Raw genomic sequence first — 20996 nt, 5'->3', positions numbered from 1 at the left:
AAAAGCCCCACCATACAGAGATCAGTCCTGGATGGAAAAGTCCCACCATAGAGAGATCAGTCCTGGATGGAAAAGTCCCACCATAGAGAGATCTGTCCTGGATGGAAAAGCCCCACTGTAGAGATATCAGTCCAGGATGGAAAAGCCCCACCAAACAGTGATCAGTCCTGGATGGAAATGCCCCACCATAGAGAGATCAGTCCTGGATAGAAATGCCCCACCATAGGGAGATCAGTCCTGGATGGAAAAGCCCCACCGTACAGAGATCAGTCCTGGATGGAAAAGCCCCACCATACAGAGATCAGTCCTGAATGGAAAAGCCCCACCATACAGAGATCAGTCCTGAATGAAAAAGCCCCACCATAGAGAGATCAGTCCTGGATGGAAAAGCCCCACCATAGAGAGATGAGTCCTGGATGGAGAAGCCCCACCATAGAGAAATCAGTCCTGGATGGAAAAGCCCCACCATAGGGAGATCAGTCCTGGATGGAAAAGCCCCACCGTACAGAGATCAGTCCTGGATGGAAAAGCCCCACCGTACAGAGATCAGTCCTGGATGGAAAAGTCCCACCATAGAGAGATCAGTCCTGGATGTAAAAGCCTCACTGTAGAGAGATCAGTCCTGGATGGAAAAGCCCCACCATAGAGAGATCAGTCCTGGATGGAAAAGCCCCACCATAGAGAGATGAGTCCTGGATGGAGAAGCCCCACCATAGAGAAATCAGTCCTGGATGGAAAAGCCCAACCATAGAGAAATCAGTCCTGGATGGAAAAGCCCCACCATAGAGAGATCAGTCCTGGATGGAAAAGTCCCACCATGGAGAGATCAGTCCTGGATGGAAAAGCCCCACTGTAGAGAGATCAGTCCTGGATGGAAAAGCCCCACCATAGAGAGATCAGTCCTGGATGGGAAAACCCCACCATACAGAGATCAGTCCAGGATGGAAAAACCCCACCATACAGAGGTCAGTCCTGGATGGAAATGCCCCACCATAGAGAGATCAGTCCTGGATGGAAAAGCCTCACATTACAGAGATCAGTCCTGGATAGAAAAGCCCCACCATAGAGAGATCAGTCCTGGATGGAAAAACCCCACCATAGAGAGATCAGTCCTGGATAGAAAAGCCTCACATTACAGAGATCAGTCCTGGATAGAAAAGCCCCACCATAGAGAGATCAGTCCTGGAAGGAAAAGCCCCACCATAGAGAGATCAGTCCTGGATGGAAAAGCCCCACCATACAGAGATCAGTCCTGGATGGAAAAGCCTCACCATAGAGAGATCAGTCCTGGATGGAAAAGCCCCACCATAGAGAGATCAATCCTGGATGGAAATGCCCCACCATAGAGAGATCAGTCCTGGATAGAAATGCCCCACCATAGAGAGATCAGTCCTGCATGGAAAAGCCCCACCGTACAGAGATCAGTCCTGGATGGAAAAGCCCAACCATACAGAGATCAGTCCTGGATGAAAAAGCCCCACCATAGACATAGAGAGATCAGTCCTGGATGGAAAAGCCTCACTGTAGAGAGATCAGTCCTGGATGGAAAAGTCCCACCATATATATCTGCAGTTACAGAAAGTAAATGAAAGGTGAATATCAATCCTCTTGAATGTACAAGTACCTAGAAGAATTGATGCTGTTTTGAAGGCGACGGGCGGTCACACAAAATATTGATATATTGATTTACATTTCTCTTTTCTTTGTTCACTTTGCATTTTCTTAATTGATAAAACTAAACTATTTATACCTCTATATTTGGGAGCTTCTTACTTTGCAGAATTTTTTCCCACACCTGCCTAAGACTTTAGGTACATGTTGGAGGAATTGTAGACCTTTCCTCCCTATAAAACAGTGTCAAATCAATACTTTGTCCCGTGATCTGCTCACGTCTAATCTTTCGACATTTCTATATTTGTTTAGATGCAGATATTGATGCACCAGAAGCTCACAGCAGATACAGAAAGGAAAGGTTCTCATACTCGTCCCACTAACAAACACTGGATAATGGTTCATTATCTTCAATTAAAAAAAATGTCAAAGTCTTTTTAAAGTTTCAGAAAAAATGAGCCATTAAACGTTTCATTGTTCGAACAGGTGCGAGAAATAATGAAACTCGCAAACAATACAGAATGTAACAAGAGGCAAATTAACCTGCAATCAGTAATAGGAACTCACCGATAAACCTGAAATGAGGCGTCATCGTAATCAGTGCTGCCGAGAAAGTTACTGAAGGTAAGTCCAGTCCTAGCCCGTCTCTCCTGCCACCACAATGCAGGAAAGCAGGATGAAACCTGCAAGATCCGTAGGCAAGAGACTGAGAATATAGGAATCAATGTGGATAAACTGATAAATTTAATGGAATCCTCTAAAAAATTATCAAGGATGACAGCAACGTTATTCTTTACATCACTGTTAGTTTCTTATCATTTTTTATTTTTGCTATGGTTGAATGAACGTGTTTCAGGGGCCATAAATTCGTTTTGTGTTCTAGTGTTTCGATTCACTATATAACTTATGACAGTGAGACATAATTATTTCCAAGCATTGCATCGCGGCTAGTCAGGTCTAATCAGTGTTACAATCTAATACAATATTTGTTACTTTGCTAACATCTGCAGCAATCGTTAGGCGAAGGGAATGAAAGGTTAAAGAAAAGAAATGACAAAAACAACAATAATACTACTAAAATAATCACAACTGAGAGATCGCCTTGGTTGATACCTTTTAATAGCTAACTGAAAAGATGGTAATGAATAGCAAGTTATAGAGACTGCACAGGTCTCTTCATAGTAATGATTTATCTGGTATTATTAATACTAATGATGGATATGTGCAAAGTAACACACTGCCTCCTCCTTAGATATAATATCTTTATAATTTGTAGGAAAAGTAACAATGAAATGGATATTCTCTGGTTGCCTTGTAATTGTCGGTAAGAGAGATATTCTATATGTTCTGCTATGGTATATAATCATTGGAAAAGACATTTTATCTATGTATCTAATATCCATTTATCTATAAACTATCTATCTATTTATCTATCTATTATCTATCTATCTATCTATTTATCTATTATCTATCATCTATCTATTTATCTATCTATTATCTATCTATCTATCATCTATCATCCATTATCTATCTATTTTCTATCTATCTGTTATCCATCTATTATTTGCCTATTATCTATCTATTATCTATTTATCATCTATCTATCTATTATCTATTATCTATCTAACTATTATCCATCTATCTATCTATTATCTACATATTATCTATTATCAATCTATTATCTATCTATATTTCATCTATCTATCTATCTATCTATCTATCTATCTATCTATCCATTATCTTTCTATTATCTAGATATTATCTATCTATCTATCTATCTATCTATTATCTATCTATCTGTTATCCATCTATTATTTGTCTATTATCTATCTATTATCTATTTATCATCTATCTATCTATTATCTATTATCTATGTAACTATTATCTATCTATCTATTATCCATCTATCTATTATCTATCTATCATCTATCTATCTATCTATCTATCTATCTATCTATCTATCTATCTATCATCTATCTATCTATCTATCCATTATCTTTCTATTATCTATCTATCTATCTATCTATCTATCTATCTATCTATCTATCTATTATATCTATCTATCTACTATCTATCTATCTATTATCTATCTTTCATCTATCTATCTATCTATCTATCTATCTATCTATCTATCTATCTATCCATTATGTATCTATTATCTAGATATTATCTATTATCTATCTATTATCTATCTGTATATTAGCCATCTATTATCTATCTATCTACAGTGGGGCAAAAAAGTATTTAGTCAGTCAGCAATAGTGCAAGTTCCACCACTTAAAAAGATGAGAGGCATCTGTAATTTACATCATAGGTAGACCACAACTATGGGAGACAAACTGAGACAAAAAAATCCAGAAAATCACAGTCTGTTTTTTTATCATTTTATTTGCATATTATGGTGGAAAATAAGTATTTGGTCAGAAACAAAATTTCATCTCAATACTTTGTAATATATCCTTTGTTGGCAATGACAGAGGTCAAACGTTTTCTGTAAGTCTTCACAAGGTTGCCACACACTGTTGTTGGTCTGTTGGCCCATTCCTCCATGCAGATCTCCTCTAGAGCAGTGATGTTTTTGGCTTTTCGCTTGGCAACATGGACTTTTAACTCCCTCCAAAGGTTTTCTATAGGGTTGAGATCTGGAGACTGGCTAGGCCACTCCAGGACCTTGAAATGCTTCTTACGAAGCCACTCCTTCGTTGCCCTGGCGGTGTGCTTTGGATCATTGTCATGTTGAAAGACCCAGCCACGTTTCATCTTCAATGCCCTTGCTGATAGAAGGAGGTTTGCACTCAAAATCTCACGATACATGGCCCCATTCATTCTTTCATGTACCCGGATCAGTCGTCCTGGCCCCTTTGCAGAGAAACAGCCCCAAAGCATGATGTTTCCACCACCATGCTTTACAGTAGGTATGGTGTTTGATGGATGCAACTCAGTATTCTTTTTCCTCCAAACACGACAAGTTGTGTTTCTACCAAACAGTTCCAGTTTGGTTTCATCAGACCATAGGACATTCTCCCAAAACTCCTCTGGATCATCCAAATGCTCTCTAGCAAACTTCAGACGGGCCCGGACATGTACTGGCTTAAGCAGTGGGACACGTCTGGCACTGCAGGATCTGAGTCAGGGGCGTAACTACCGCGGTCGCAGCGGTCGCCATTGCGACCGGGCCCCGCAGGTCAGGGGCCCCGGGCCGGCAGGTCTGAGCAGGGCCAGGCTGGCCATCGGGCACTTCTGGCAAATGCCAGAAGAGCCGATGCCAGTAGTGGGCCGCTGCACTGTTCCTCCCCCGGAACCCCCCCAGTGCCGCCGCCGCCGCCGCATTTAACTATACCGGCGTCTATGACACCGGTATAGTTCAATGCAATGATGGGAGGAGAGAGCGTCACCTGACGCTTCCTCTCCCATCATTCCCCGCTCTGCCTCTGACAGTACACTGCGGGTGCGCGATGACGTCATATCATCGCGCACCTGCAGTGTCCTGGGCAGACTGCAGCCGCCAGGAGCAGCGCGGGCAAAAGGAAAGGTGAGGAGAGTTTTTTTTTTTTTTCTTTTTAACCGGACTGTGGGGCCATTATCGGGGGGGGGGGATGAGATGAGATGCGGGCTGTGCTCTATATACCCCTGTGCGGGCTGTGCTGTATATACCCCTGTGGGGGCTGTGCTGTATATATCCCTGTGCGGGCTCTGCTGTATATATCCCTGTGCGGGCTCTGCTGTATATACCACTGTGCGGGCTCTGCTGTATATACCACTGTGCGGGCTCTGCTGTATATACCACTGTGCGGGCTCTGCTGTATATACCACTGTGCGGGCTCTGCTGTATATAACACTGTGCGGGCTGTGCTCTATATACCACTGTGCGGGCTCTGCTGTATATAACACTGTGCGGGCTGTGCTGTATATACCACTGTGCGGGCTCTGCTGTATATACCACTGTGCGGGCTCTGCTGTATATACCACTGTGCGGGCTCTGCTGTATATAACACTGTGCGGGCTGTGCTCTATATACCACTGTGCGGGCTCTGCTGTATATAACACTGTGCGGGCTGTGCTGTATATACCACTGTGCGGGCTGTGCTGGATATACCACTGTGCGGTCTGTGCTGGATATACCACTGTGCGGTCTGTGCTGGATATACCACTGTGAGGGCTGTGCTGGATATACCACTGTGCGGTCTGTGCTGGATATACCACTGTGCGGTCTGTGCTGGATATACCACTGTGCGGTGTGTGCTGGATATACCACTGTGCGGTCTGTGCTGGATATACCACTGTGCGGTCTGTGCTGGATATACCACTGTGCGGTCTGTGCTGGATATACCACTGTGCGGTCTGTGCTGGATATACCACTGTGCGGGCTGTGCTGGATATACCACTGTGCGGTCTGTGCTGGATATACCACTGTGCGGTCTGTGCTGGATATACCACTGTGAGGGCTGTGCTGGATATACCACTGTGCGGTCTGTGCTGGATATACCACTGTGCGGTCTGTGCTGGATATACCACTGTGCGGTCTGTGCTGGATATACCACTGTGCGGTCTGTGCTGGATATACCACTGTGCGGTCTGTGCTGGATATACCACTGTGAGGGCTGTGCTGGATATACCACTGTGCGGTCTGTGCTGGATATACCACTGTGCGGTCTGTGCTGGATATACCACTGTGCGGTCTGTGCTGGATATACCACTGTGAGGGCTGTGCTCTATATACCCCCTGTGCTGGCTGTGCTGTATATACCCCTGTGCGGGCTGTGCTGTATATACCCCTGTGCGGGCTGTGCTGTATATACCCCTGTGCGGGCTGTGCTGGATATACCACTGTGAGGGCTGTGCTGGATATACCACTGTGCGGTCTGTGCTGGATATACCACTGTGCGGTCTGTGCTGGATATACCACTGTGCGGTCTGTGCTGGATATACCACTGTGCGGGCTGTGCTGGATATACCACTGTGCGGGCTGTGCTGGATATACCACTGTGCGGTCTGTGCTGGATATACCACTGTGCGGTCTGTGCTGGATATACCACTGTGCGGGCTGTGCTGGATATACCACTGTGCGGGCTGTGCTGGCACCCAACACCATGTTGCAGTGCAGGAGATTCCTGCAACAGTCCGAGGCGTATCTAGGGGAAGCGGGGCGGGGGAAGGTGGGGGGGTTGCAGGGGCGGGGGAAGGTGGGGGGGTAGGGGGGGGTAGGGGGGGGGGCCCCATTTGGAAGTTCGCACCGGGGCCCATAACTTTGTAGTTACGCCACTGATCTGAGTCCATGGTGGCGTAGTGTGTTACTTATGGTAGGCCTTGTTACATTGGTCCCAGCTCTCTGCAGTTCATTCACTAGGTCCCCCCGCGTGGTTCTGGGATTTTTGCTAACCGTTCTTGTGATCATTCTGACCCCACGGGGTGGGATTTTGCGTGGAGCCCCAGATCGAGGGAGATTATCAGTGGTCTTGTATGTCTTCCATTTTCTAATTATTGCTCCCACTGTTGATTTCTTCACTCCAAGCTGGTTGGCTATTGCAGATTCAGTCTTCCCATCCTGGTGCAGGGCTACAATTTTGTTTCTGGTGTCCTTTGACAGCTCTTTGGTCTTCACCATAGTGGAGTTTGGAGTCAGACTGTTTGAGGGTGTGCACAGGTGTCTTTTTATACTGATAACAAGTTTAAACAGGTGCCATTACTACAGGTAATGAGTGGAGGAAAGAGGAGACTCTTAAAGAAGAAGTTACAGGTCTGTGAGAGCCAGAAATCTTGATTGTTTGTTTCTGACCAAATACTTATTTTCCACCATAATATGCAAATAAAATGATAAAAAAACAGACAATGTGATTTTCTGGATTTTTTTGTCTCAGTTTGTCTCCCATAGTTGAGGTCTACCTATGATGTAAATTACAGACGCCTCTCATCTTTTTAAGTGGTGGAACTTGCACTATTGCTGACTGACTAAATACTTTTTTGCCCCACTGTATCTATCTATCTATCTATCTATCTATCTATCTATCTATCTATCTATCTATCTATCTATCTATTATCCATTATCTATCTATTATCTTTCTATTGTTTATCTATCTATTATCTTATCTATCATCTATTTTCTATCTATCATCTATCTATTATCTATCTTTATATCTATCTGTAAATGTAATGATTGATATACAATGATTTCTCTTTCAGGTCTCCCCTGTGCCCTTTCTTACATTCTCTCACGTAAGATCCAACACAAAGTCTAATTAAACTTATAACAATAAATAATTCTGACTTAATTCTAATTACTGTGAATGATCCTCCTTTATCTTACACTTCTCAGTAACTTACAGTTCGGAGGGTAGATTCACTACCTTCCTAATTTAGCACCGTACTTTTAGTACATGGATTGCCATGAGTGAATTGGCTGAAATTAGAATTATTTGCTCGAATTTGGAAAACAAATGAAATTATACTCAAATGTATCACTGCGATTCCGATGTGCTTTATCTTTGTCGGTGTTCTCTCTATACTGTAATAAACGGGAGAATCAATGAATAGTACAGTGAATTCATCACTCATTTGTTTAGTCACCACAACTCTCTATCTGGCTCCCTACAACTCCGGTCTCTTCTGGTCAAACAACGTTATCTTTTACGTCTTCCTTCACTTTGCACCAATGCTACATGCGTTGAGTTGGGTTTGGTTGACACAAGTCTTGATGGCTCTTATGGTGGTCTTTGTGGCTTGTGAAGTGTGTTGTTTCTGTGTGACAAGGAGGAGCACAAACTATGTATTCCTCCAACCGATTGCCCCCTTGAAGAAGACGAGTCTGATCAGTGTCAGTGCACCTAAACTGTTACCTAAAGATATAGCAAAGATCTCAGGAAAGACATTCAAATATTTATGCAATTTTTGTGTTTTGACACTTAACTAGCGTGGCTTTTGCTAGTTACAAGGGAGCAGCTAGCGCCTGAGAAATTATAATTATCTTCTTTCATCTTCTTCTACTAAATTTGTGAATTCTTTGTCTTTTTGGGGCTCGTGAAAGTCCAGCATTAAAGGTTCCTAAGCTGTGTTGATCCACCAATCACCATTGCTTTTTGGCCAATGTATGGTTGATTAGCGACTCCTTTAGTAGTTTGGGCGGTGGTGGCAGTTGGTTTGGATTAAGGCTTGGGGTTTGTGATCTCGTTTCCCCCATCCTATATTTTCTTAGTGACTGATGATGTTTTATGTTGTTTTTTCTACTTCCTGCAGTGGAGAATAGCACACCAGCACAGACTACAAGCAAGAATGAGACACAGTCTGATAATAGTGAGTATGGCCGGCCTAATCACTGTACACCCGGGCCTCTGCTTCTTATACCACATATCTTTTTGAAGTAGAGGAGGATGGACTGTGACCGAGAGGGACTGGAGAAGAGCTCCACCAGCAGACACATCAGGGACCTAATTTCTATGTGTGCCATGGGAGAATGTGTTCTGTGATAGCCCAACATCTGTCTTTACGAAGGGTTATTCTTCCCTTTTTATTTTAAGATCAAGCCTAGGGTGGTTTAAGAGCAAACAAATAACACATGCTCACCTACTGATCCTCATAGCTTCACCATACCATGACCATTGCCCAGAATCAGAGCTTCTCTCCTTGCTTCCACTGGTGATGGCTCATGTTTGTGAGTTCAAGTGACACCACTGGAACGCCAAAGACCTTCATTAACACTATCGATTCAGCTAAGAAATCCTAGACTTTTATTGACATCACTACTTCACCTAACGAACCAGAAAATTTCATTAGTATCACTGCTTTTTCTAAGGAGACAGAGACTTCTTTAGACATCACTGCTTCGACCAAGGAACCAGAGAGTATAATTGAAACCAATGCCTTAGACAAAAATAGAGACATTCATTGACATCACTGCATCACCCAAAGAGAAAAAGACTTTTGTGGACATCACTCCTTTACCCAAGAAACCTGAAACGTTTATTGACACCACTGCTTCTCCTAAGAAGACAAAGCTTTTCTTTGACATCACTGCTTTATCTAAATAACCAGAGATACTCATTGAAACCACGGCTTTATTCAAGTAAGCACAAACTTTCAAAGATGCAGAGGCTTTCAAACACATTATTTCTGCAGCCAATGAACCAGAGAATTTCATTGATACCACTTCCTCACCCAAGGACATGGATTCTTTCATTAGAATAACTCACTCAAGGACCTGGAAACTTCTTAAGCACAGAACCTGGAGTCTTTCATTAACACCACATTTTTACCTAAAGACCTGGATGCTTTCATTGGCAGCACTTCTTCACTCAAGGACCTGGAGATTTTCATTTTATACCACTTTTCACCCAAGGACTTGGAGAATTTCATTGGCATTACTTCTTCACATAAGGACCTGGAGATTTTTATTTGCATCACTTTTTCACACAATAACCTAGAGACTTTTATTGGCATCACATATTCATCCAAAATCATGGATATTTTTATTGGCAGCACTTGTTTACCCACGGACATGGAGAATTTCAGTAGCTTTACTAATTCACCCAAGTACCTGGAAACTTTCATTAGCATCACTTCTTCATCCAAAATCCTGGAGATTTTTATTGGCATCACTTGTTTTCCCATGGACATGGATAATTTAATTGACATCACTTCTTCACTTAAGGACCTGAAGACTTTTATTTGCATTACTTTTTCACTCAATAACCTGGAAACTTTCATGGGCATCACTTATTCACCCCAAAACAGGAAGATTTTCATTGGCATCCCTTGTTCATCCAAGAACCTGGATAATTTAATTAGCATTACTTATTCCCTTAAGTACCTGTAGACTTTTATTGACACCAGTTCATCATCCAAAGACCCGGAGACTTTCATTTACACCAGTTCTTTACCCAAGGACCTGGAGACTTTCATTGACACCACTTCTTTATCCAAGGACCTGGAGACTTTCATTGACACCACTTCTTTACCCAAGAACCTGGAGACATTTATTGGCATAACTCCTTGATCCAAAGACTTGGAGGCCTTCATTGGAATCACTTCTTCACCCAATGACCTGTAGACTTCTTTTGGCACCTCCTCTTCACCTTTAGTTATGCATATCCAACTACTTCATATTTTATTTTTAATTTAGTTTTTCTTTCCGAACTACGTCTTTTAATTTAGATGCATTGTAATAATAAAAGCTTAGTTTCTGAAGTGGATATAACCCTTGCATTTACCATTGTTTTGTAACCAGATTCCACCATAACCTGCCCTCCTGACGCTGAAGTATATAACTGTACAGGGTGCTGGTCAGAATGTCCCATTGCAAGAAAGATTTGTAGCAGTGAATGCAAGGAAGGATGCACATGTAAAATTGTCGGATATTTCCTCCATAATGACAATTGCTTTCCACTTTCTCAGTGCCCGTACCTCCCACTGAAGGGTAAGAAATTATAAATTATATTTGTTTTCAGAAAAGGGAAGAATGGCAACAGCGGTAAAATATATATTGTGTCCGTATATATATATATATATATATATATATATATATATATATATACACACAGTACAGACCAAAAGTTTGGACACACCTTCTCATCTAAAGATTTTTCTGTATTTTCATGACTATGAAAATTGTACATTCGCACTGAAGGCATCAAAACTATTAAGTAACACATGTGGAATTATATACTTAACAAAAAAGTGTGAAACAACTGAAATTATGTCTATTCTAGGTTCTTCAAAGTAGCCACCTTTTGCTTTGATGACTGCTTTGCACACTCTTGGCATTCTCTTGATGAGCTTCAAGAGGTAGTCACCGGGAATGGTTTTCACTTCACAGGTGTGCCCTGTCAGGTTTAATAAGTGGGATTTCTTGCCTTATAATTGGGGTTGGGACCATCAGTTGTGTTGTGCAGAAGTCTGGTGGATACACAGCTGATAGTCCTACTGAATAGACTGTTAGAATTTGTATTATGGCAAGAAAAAAGCAGCTAAGTAAAGAAAAATGAGTGGCCATCATTACTTTAAGAAATGAAGATCAGCCAGTCCGGAAAATTGGGAAAACTTTGAAAGTGTCCCCAAGTGCAGTGGCAAAAATCATTATGCGCTACAAAGAAACTGGCTCACATGAGGACCGCCCCAGGAAAGGAAGACCAAGAGTCACCTCTGCTTCTGAGGATAAGTTTATCCGAGTCACCAGCCTCATAAATCGCAGGTTTACAGCAGCTCAGATTAGAGACCAGGCCAATGCCACACAGAGTTCTAGCAGCAGACACATCTCTACAACAACTGTTAAGAGGAGACTTTGTGCAGCAGGCCTTCATGGTAAAATAGCTGCTAGGAAACCACTGCTAAGGACAGGCAACAAGCAGAAGAGACTTGTTTGGGCTAAAGAACACAAGGAATGGACATTAGACCAGTGGAAATCTGTGCTTTGGTCTGATGAGTCCAAATTTGAGATCTTTGGTTCCAACCACCGTGTTTTTGTGCGACGCAGAAAAGGTGAACGGATGGACTCTACATGCCTGGTTCCCACCGTGAAGAATGGAGGAGGAGGTGTGATGGTGTGGGGGTGCTTTGCTGGTGACACTGTTGGGGATTTATTCAAAACTGAAGGCATACTGAACCAGCATGGCTACCACAGCATCTTGCAGTGGCATGCTATTCCATCCAGTTTTGTTTAGTTGGACAATCATTTATTTTTCAACAGGACAATGACCCCAAACACACCTCCAGGCTGTGAAAGGGCTATTTGACCAAGAAGGAGAGTGATGGGGTGCTACGTCAGATGACCTTGCCTCCACAGTCACCAGACCTGAACCCAATCGAGATGGTTTGGGGTGAGCTGGACTGCAGAGTGAAGGCAAAAGGGCCAACAAGTGCGAAGCATCTATGGGAACTCCTCCAAGATTGTTGGAAGACCATTTCCGGTGACTACCTCTTGAAGCCCATCAAGGGAATGCCAAGAGTGTGCAAAGCAGTCATCAAAGCAAAAGGTGGCTACTTTGCAGAACCTAGAATAGAAGACATATTTTCAGATGTTTCACACTTTTTTGTTAAGTATATAATTCCACATGTGTTAATTGACAGTTTTTGATGCCTTCAGTGTGAATTTACAATTTTCATAGTCATGAAAATACAGAAAAATCTTTAAATGAGAAGGCGTGTCCAAACTTTTGGTCTGTACTGTATATATATATATATATATATATATATATATATATATATATATATGTATATAATGAAAAAAGTGGTATTCACCTGCGCTGTCTACAAAAATGAACAATAAAATGAAAAATAGATGAATAAGAGAGCACTTACTTGCCTATATTACAGGGCGATAAACATATTGGGGATCTTTTACCGCAAAATCCAAGATTTGTATATACAAAAGCCCAAAACTTGGGCCTTCTGCTTGCTCCCACCACTAAATCAGTATTAAGCAATCTCAAAAATACAAATAAGGTATCAAATACTAAAACTATGGGGTTCAAATCATGTGGCAAATGTTTCTGCTGCAAGCACACAAAATGTGGCAGAAAAATATACACGTCTTTTACAGAAGCAAATAACACTCATGAATATCCTATTGAGTCCTCAATCACATGTGACTCTGTAGGGGTCATCTATATCCTTAGTTGCCCATGCGAGAAAATTTACGTCGGGTGCACAAAAAGACCCCTAAAGGTCCGCATAAAGGAACATCTGAACAATATCAAAAAGGGTTTCAAAGGTCATCCCTTATCCCGACACTTCTATGAGAAACACAATAAATCATGTGAGGGTATCTCCTTTTACGATATCCAAACCGTACCTAAGAACCCAAGGGGTGGCCACTACATCAAAACCATGTCAAGAATTGAATCTAAATGGATCTTCTCCCTTGACAGCCTGGCACCCAAAGGGCTAAATCAGGAAACTGAACTTTATGCCTTTTTTTGACGTGTCATTTGGCCAAATTCTGACCCTCATGAGGCTGTCAGCAGTATCTGGGTCAATAATAACATCATCCGTTTTGAACACAGGCTAAAACGATGGAGAATATCCCGGGCTAACATTATTAATGGGTGACTATACATAGAGGCAAGTGCCTAACAAGGGCTATAGAGCCCTAATATTTTATATTTCATACATAAAATGACATATTTTATGTATTCCTAATATTTGTGTTCATTTATAACTCCACACATACTGATGTGGTTATATGTTCAGTCAGTCTAATTGAGAGACAATATTTTGTTAGTATTTTCATTTTTAAATGCAGTATATACAGATATACTTTTTAAGCTTTTTACTATAATCAATAAAGGATTTTATTTATTTATTTATTTTTTATTTATATTTTTTTTATTTTTTCCCCTTTAAAATGCTTCCCCAGTTCTTAATCCACCTGTTTATACACCTTAGGGCTGTGTGAGCGCGATGCGGATTTGGTGCGGATCTGCAGCGTTTCTTTCTGCTGCAGAGGCGCTGCAGATCTGCACTGTGATTTGCAGTACAATGTGAATCAGTGTAAAAGAAAAAAACCAAAAAAAAAAAACCTGTGCACATGGTGCAGAAAAATCAGCGCAGAAACGCTGCAGATTTCAGGGAAGTGCATATCACCTCTTTTGTGAGTTTCTGCACCGTTTCTGCACCCCTCCATCAATAGAGGGTCCGCACAGAAAACGCATCAATACCGTGCAAAAAACGCATCAAAACCGCACAAAAAAACGCATAAAAAACGCAGCTGCAGACTCTGCCAGTGGGTGCGGATTTTGTGTGGATTTTCTGCAGAAAATTCTGTGCCGATTCTGCATCGTGTGCACGCAGACTAATTCCTAACCAACAGACAATTCAATTGAGTTCCACAGCTCAATACCTAATTACATATCAGCAACTTTCTGTATTGGTGCACAAACAATCATCCAATTAATGATGCGATTCACTAATTGAATCAGCACTGGCAGCAATTACACATAGGAGGGGAGGGCATATCGCTATAAAAGAAGCAGGAACACATGCGGTCAGCATTAACCCTGATGAAGAGGGCCAGAGCCCTTGAAATGCATAGGTTGGCTGACTAGCTATACTAGCACACCTGTCTTCTTTAGCCCCGTAGCGTGGTGACGTCACCAGTAGCTCCGCCCACCCTCTCCGACCGCTACCTCAGCGCTGCATCCGGCCGGGGCACGCGAGGTCTCGCGGTCGCACGGCTTCTGCCGCCACTCTCTCCTTAAACCCACCACTCTGCCATAGCGATACACGTAGCGGTGGCTCAGACCTTCCGGAACTGCTTCCCTCCGCACTCAGCACCACAGTGAGTACAGCATATTTTATGTGCACATAGCAATTGTGGCATATTAGTGCTCCAACATACTAGGGGAGCATTTCTCCTCATCTCAACATATGGGCAATCAATTCTAATCACAGTAATCCTTGTCAGCCAGCACCTGACGGTCATCTTAGTACCTTAACCTAACAGGAATCCTGCGCTACTCCCACCAGCAGTAAGTTCATTATGTACTGGGAAAACTAGACCGCATTTACTTAAAACCATACCTATAAAGGTTGTACATTTATCTAAGCAGGGGCATCTACTATAAACCTCTGAAGATTAAGCAACCGTGGTCATCACAATACCCGCATCAATTGCAGATACACAGAGATCACGTCTCTTCATTGCACATTTCCATTTAATATCTGAGTGAGTATATATTATAAATCTATTTAGTCTCACTACATTCACCAATACAAACATTTACCCCTTTTTTTTTTTTCCTTCTTGTTCCCTTAAGATTCTGGTAGCACTTTAAGGACCTATTAAAACATCCACTGCATAACCAATGATTACTCATTAAGTAAGTGCTCTCTTATTCATCTATTTTTCATTTTATTGTTCGTTTTTGTAGACAGCGCAGGTGAATACCACTTTTTTTCATTTGATATACTTTACAGGTCTACACAGAACCTGTCACAATCACCAGTAGCACTCTACATTCAGCAATTTTTCTCCCCCACTAGGAACTATCAGGAGCGCCAGTGCTTTCTACTTCCTTTTTTAATATATATACAAATTGAACTTGTCAAGTTTTTGGAAATTCACTGAATCCAGCAAATTTGCACATTGCAAAAGATTGCAATTGCATGATTAGCCAGATTAGGCTCACATTTAAGGCATGATCGAGTGAGCTTCTCAATTTATCTATCACATCACATAGTATCGCAAAACCAAACATCATAACCTGTATAAAAGTAGAGGCAGGGAATGCAGCATCCATTTACTGTGTATCTGTATAATGATAGGACATCACAGCTCAAAGCGCAACACTAGAGAATTTCTGTATGTGTTTTACAACAGTGAGGAAAATTAGCATAGGAGGTGAAGAAAGGAGAATAATTCAGAGATTCATTTTTGTTTCCCTGTTTGTGTAGAAACGAGCCAACAACATTGCAGAAAGAAAAAATAACTCAGTGACTTCCAAAGTGTGTATGTCACAAACTATTGTACTGAGATTTTGGACACCTGCTACATTAGTCTTATTTAACGCCTGTTGTCACTATATTTTGGACATGTAACGACCAAGAATTTCTTGCTTTCTAGCATTTCACCAAAAGTGACCAAAGTTCCGAGGTTCACGGAACTGTGTACCGACCAGGTGTCCATAAGGTACACAAAGTGTGCTTGTCACACACTATTTTTTTTTGCATTCCTGTTTTATTAGTTATCAAGTGAGGACTATTAAATAAAGTGGGAAAAAAAATTACCTAATAGGTAAAAAACTAAAAAAAACACAAGTTCAAATCAGCCCTCTTTTGCCCCATTGAAAAAAAAAATATTTGGTATCACTGCGTTCAAAAATGTCCGATCTATCAAAGATCTATAAAAAGAATTAATCTGCTCTGTAAATGGCGTAACGAGAAAAAATCGAAACCCAAAAATTATAGTTTTTTTGGCCTCTGCAACATTGCAATAGCAGGCGATCAAAACAGCGCAGGGCGTAAAAACTAAGCTCTCATCAGCCCCAAATCCCAAATAATCGAGACGTTACTGGTCTTGGAAAATGGCGACAAACGCAAAACTTTTTTTTCCTACAAATTTCGGATTGTTTTTTCACCGCTTAAATTAGAAATAACCTAGACATGTTTGGTATCTGTGCACTCGTACTGACCTGCGGAATCATATTTTCTTTCATTCTTTAGATAAAATATGTCCAGGTAACATGGTGTGGAGAAATTGCTCAGTTTGTAAAGATTATTGCCCAGTTCAAGGACAAAGGTGTATAAAGAAGTGCAGGACGGGGTGTGTTTGTAAGGGCGACTTTTTGCTATATTATGGGAGATGTATCCACAAATCTGCCTGTCCACAGAGATTCGCTTTTGGTAAGAATTATACTGTTTTTCTTTTTTTAACTTATTTTTCTTTTCTTATTATTTTATTTCTCTTTTTTTCACCTGTTATCTCATTTAACATGCGCCAATAGAGGCACACGTCAATCCATGTTCCCATCGGATGCGATCACAGGGTAACATGACAGCTTGGGGTCTGCTGATGACCCCCATACCCGTCATTACGATCTTGAAGGCCAACAAGTCACTGCCGTTCATAGGAGATCATGATTTTAGCTATACTGATGCGCTACTATGTATAGTGCAAGCGATCAGATGATCGCAGCTTCAAGTCCCCTAAGGGGACTATTAAACTGAGTAAAAAAATGAAAAACAAAATATAAAAAAATATTAAAAAAACACAAAAGTTTAACTCACTCCCCTTTTGCCCCATTACAAAAATAAATTTAAAAAAACACACATTTGGTATTGATGCGTTCGTAAAAGTCCGATTGATAAAAATATAAAATAAATTAATTTAATCGATAAGTGGTGTAATGAAAACAAATCAGAATGCCAGAATTACCTTTTTCTTTGTTAACCACAACTTTACAATAAAATGTAATAGCATTATATCTACCCCGAAATGGTATCAGTAAAAACATCAACTCAGGGCACTAAAAGTAAACTCTCACTGAGCCCCAGACCCGAAAATGTAAAACATTGCGAGTCTTGGAAAATGGCTACAAAAGCAATTTTTTTTTCTTATTATTATTATTATTATTATTATTATTATTTCTTACACATTTCCTAATTTTTTTTAATCATTTTAATTAAAAAAAAGTATAAATGTCTGGTATCTGCGTACTCATACTGACCTGGGGAATCATAATGGCAGCTCAGTTTTACCATACAGTATAGTGAAGATGGTAAATAAAAAAACCTGAAAAACAATTGTGGATTTGCAGTTTTGTAATTTCGGCACACTTGAAATTTTGTTCCCATTTTCCAGTACTGTATATGGTAAAACCATTGGTGCCATTCAAAAGTCTAACCCTTAACCCGCATATGGCTATATAGCTGGAAAAATAATAAAGTTATGGCTCTTGGAAGAAGGGGAGGAAAAATTGAAAAATGGCCAAGGCGTGAAAGGGATAACGTTAATGTCATTATTCTAGTTCCCAGCTGTCCTGATGGCCAGAGTTGGCATTATTGTGCTCCGTGCGAATCCTTTTGCTTTCCTGAAAGTAAATGTGGGAGGGAATGTGTACAAGGCTGCACGTGTGAAGACGAAGATTTGGTATGGTATGATGGAAAATGCATCAAAAGAGAAAAATGTCCTTCACTTCCTTCTCGGGTAATTTATTTTGCTTTGTTTTATAATACTGTCTTGGTGATTATGGTTGAATGGCACTAAACCAAAGAGAAAAAGCCAATCCAATGATGGATGATGGATGGATCGATCGGTGGTTGTCTGCCACCAGTAGTTTCCTGTACAGTGACCTCTTCTGGAGAAATGTAGTATTGCATGGTGCCAATCGATGAACGGCCAAATAGAATGTCCTGAACCCATCCAATCAGTAGCCAATATGGCCATTCTGGTTTATATAACCTCCTGTAAGATGTCCAGATGCCTCAATAAGGCATTAATACAGGTGCTGACCAGTGAGGACAACCTGTGTAATATCTAATAATTGATCATTGGTTCCTTTAAAAGGATTGTTCCGAAAATAGAAAAATAACAGCGATACTTTCTTCCAAAAACAGCTTCTCAGCTCCTTTGAAGTAAATGCCAGAGAAAACCTGTAAATGAGTAAAATGCTGTTCTTGGAGGAAAGTCAGGTTTTAGTATTCATGGATGAAGCCCTTTAAGAAAAAGTATGTTTGTCAAGCTGCTGCAATGCAGGTAGGTGCAGGATCCACTAGATGGCAGTAGAATGGAAGCAGGACTGCACCAAAAGCTGGCATGCAGGGCAGCAGTGAGGCTACCATGAGAGGCAGCAGAATAGTCAAACAAGCCGGGTCAAATCCTAGACTGTAGAGCAGTACCAAAGGAATAAGCAAACTCACGGTCAGAGACAAGCCAATGGATCAGTAATGTTTAGGAGCGGATAAGCCAGAAGACAAAAGACAGAAGCAGGTGAGGATACAAGCCAAGTCAAAACCAGGGAGTCGCACACTAAAGGGAAACATTGAGTCAAGACAGGAATAGGGGAAAACAGATACGGGTTCAGACCACAAGCACAGCAGGACAAATCAGAGCAATCGGAGTCAGCTGCAGCAGCCCTAAGCAAAGACTAACTGACATCGCCTGCAGGAAGTAGCGGCAATAAATAGCCAACCTGAGCCAAGACCTAGGCTGGGAAAGGTTAACTCTTGACATGACCAGACTGGGAAAAAGGGAAAACAGGACTCAAAACCTGGTCTGGATCATGACAATGTTAAAATGTTGTATTCGAATTTCAATGTCTGTCAGGACTAGAATTGGTGCAAATGGATTCGACCGTTGGTCAGTGGAATGGGAGATGGAGTAATGACTCTTAACCGACGGTGTCCGCAGATCTTCTTTTGATTGGCTGGCCTGGAATGATGTCACATGGGCATCATGCCACAACGATGGTGTTATGCCAGGCTAAAAAATCAAAAGAAGGTCCATGGACACCGTCAGGCAAGAAGCAGTAGGCCCTCTCCTATTCCAATGGCCACAGACTACTGTTATGGCCACTGGAACGGGACTTAGAATTAAATTCACACCCATGCTAGTCTGGATCATAACCAGTACATTCGGGAGGTTTTCCAGAGAATAGAATGCATATATGATGCCCACCAGACTCCTCTTAGCTCATGATATAGAAGCGAGAGATGATGGATAAACCCTTTAATAGTCAAGATTCTGAATCTGTAGGTGAAGAAATGTCACCCCAAACTGGTCCAGTGCAGCTTTTTGGATGGTGAGCCCAGTCTGATATGGTCTAAGTTTTGACTTGCATTTTCTCTTAGCCCTAGATGTGAATCATCCCTTCATGATGACGTCTCTCAGCACCACGTCAGATGAGATCCTTCACCCATCACACTGCTAAAAATGAAGTACAAGAACCTCCTCTGAAACCCTTAGGATATGTTCACACGTCGCATTTTTGCATCATTTTTTTCAGTGTTTTTTTTTCTATGTGGAAAAGGAGAAAAATTTTACAGAAGCAGCAAACGTAATACAATTTCAAAAATCTTTTCCTTGCATTTTTTAAGCTGTGGGGCATTTAAAAAAAAATTGAAGAGTGTCAATTTTTTTTTCAGCTTCTTTGTTGCATTCTTTTACTTGAATGCATGAAAAAAGTACCAAAACATGTACGAAGCATCTATCCTGCCAACATTCTGAATTTTTCATGCATAAAACGAAAACAAAAAAAGCTGCAGAAAAGCATTGTGTGAACATAATATTAAACCTCATTACTGACTGTGATTATAAGTGAATGATCCTTATAATTATGCAATGATTTCACTGTGATAATAAACTACAGCTGATTCCACCTAGTTAGTTTGTACTGTAATAATTTTTGCACTAGAATGAGAGCAAGACAGCGCAATATCCTGTCATGAATAAGCAAAGACAGCAGCATAATAAAGAGCAACTAAAAGGGTCCTTACAATGCAGCACACTGGCAATTATAAACAAAGACTCATTCATGTCTAGTATGTTGATAATTCATACACTTTTCCAATTCAATTTACACAAATACAACAAAGTGTTGGCAGGTCAAAGTTTTCCTAGATTCAAAACGGCCAGGAAGCGTTTAGAAAAGTAAAAGAATATTCACCAAGCTCTTACCTGTCTTCTAAAGTCTGGTCATTGTTGTGGTCTTCAGTAACATCTTTGGCATCTATTGCGCTTACTAGACTGCAATCTCACGGTGATATAACTTTGCAGTCTACTCAGCACAAGAGGCACTGACTATGCCGAAAGTGAGAAGATGGCCCAATGAAGACCACATCGGTGACTGGAGCAAAGAAAACTACTGAACAGGAGTGGGTGTCATGGGTCCCAGGTATAACTGCTGCAGGGAAGCTGCGCGCCGCAGCAAGGGAGCTGAGCAGAGCAGCGGGAATCTCAATGA

At 41.2% G+C, this 20996-nt stretch overlaps 1 protein-coding gene across 1 annotated transcript; it reads left to right on the top strand.

Annotated features, from left to right (window-relative positions):
• Positions 1 to 2119: 2119 nt before the first annotated feature.
• Positions 2120 to 20414, top strand: LOC143768730 (zonadhesin-like). Its single transcript, XM_077257384.1, has 8 exons — positions 2120 to 2235; positions 2888 to 2935; positions 7792 to 7824; positions 8842 to 8898; positions 10829 to 11017; positions 16759 to 16938; positions 18063 to 18241; positions 19885 to 20414. Exons 2-8 carry the CDS (start codon positions 2899 to 2901, stop codon positions 19888 to 19890), a joined length of 681 nt encoding a protein of 226 aa, XP_077113499.1. The 5' UTR covers positions 2120 to 2235; positions 2888 to 2898; the 3' UTR covers positions 19891 to 20414.
• Positions 20415 to 20996: the final 582 nt, after the last annotated feature.

This window comes from Ranitomeya variabilis, chromosome 4 (assembly GCF_051348905.1).
Source record: "Ranitomeya variabilis isolate aRanVar5 chromosome 4, aRanVar5.hap1, whole genome shotgun sequence".
Lineage (NCBI taxonomy): Eukaryota > Metazoa > Chordata > Amphibia > Anura > Dendrobatidae > Ranitomeya > Ranitomeya variabilis.
Note: the sequence above shows the minus strand (reverse complement) of the source record. Positions and strands in the feature narration are given on the sequence as shown.

Coding starts and splice junctions, on each gene's coding strand:
- LOC143768730 (XM_077257384.1), top strand. CDS start 2,899: ATGAAATGGATATTCTCTGGTTGCCTTGTAATTGTCG. Junction 7,825..8,841: donor CCTTTCTTACATTCTCTCAC/GTAAGATCCAAC, acceptor TACTTCCTGCAG/TGGAGAATAGCACACCAGCA. Junction 11,018..16,758: donor CCCGTACCTCCCACTGAAGG/GTAAGAAATTAT, acceptor TTCATTCTTTAG/ATAAAATATGTCCAGGTAAC.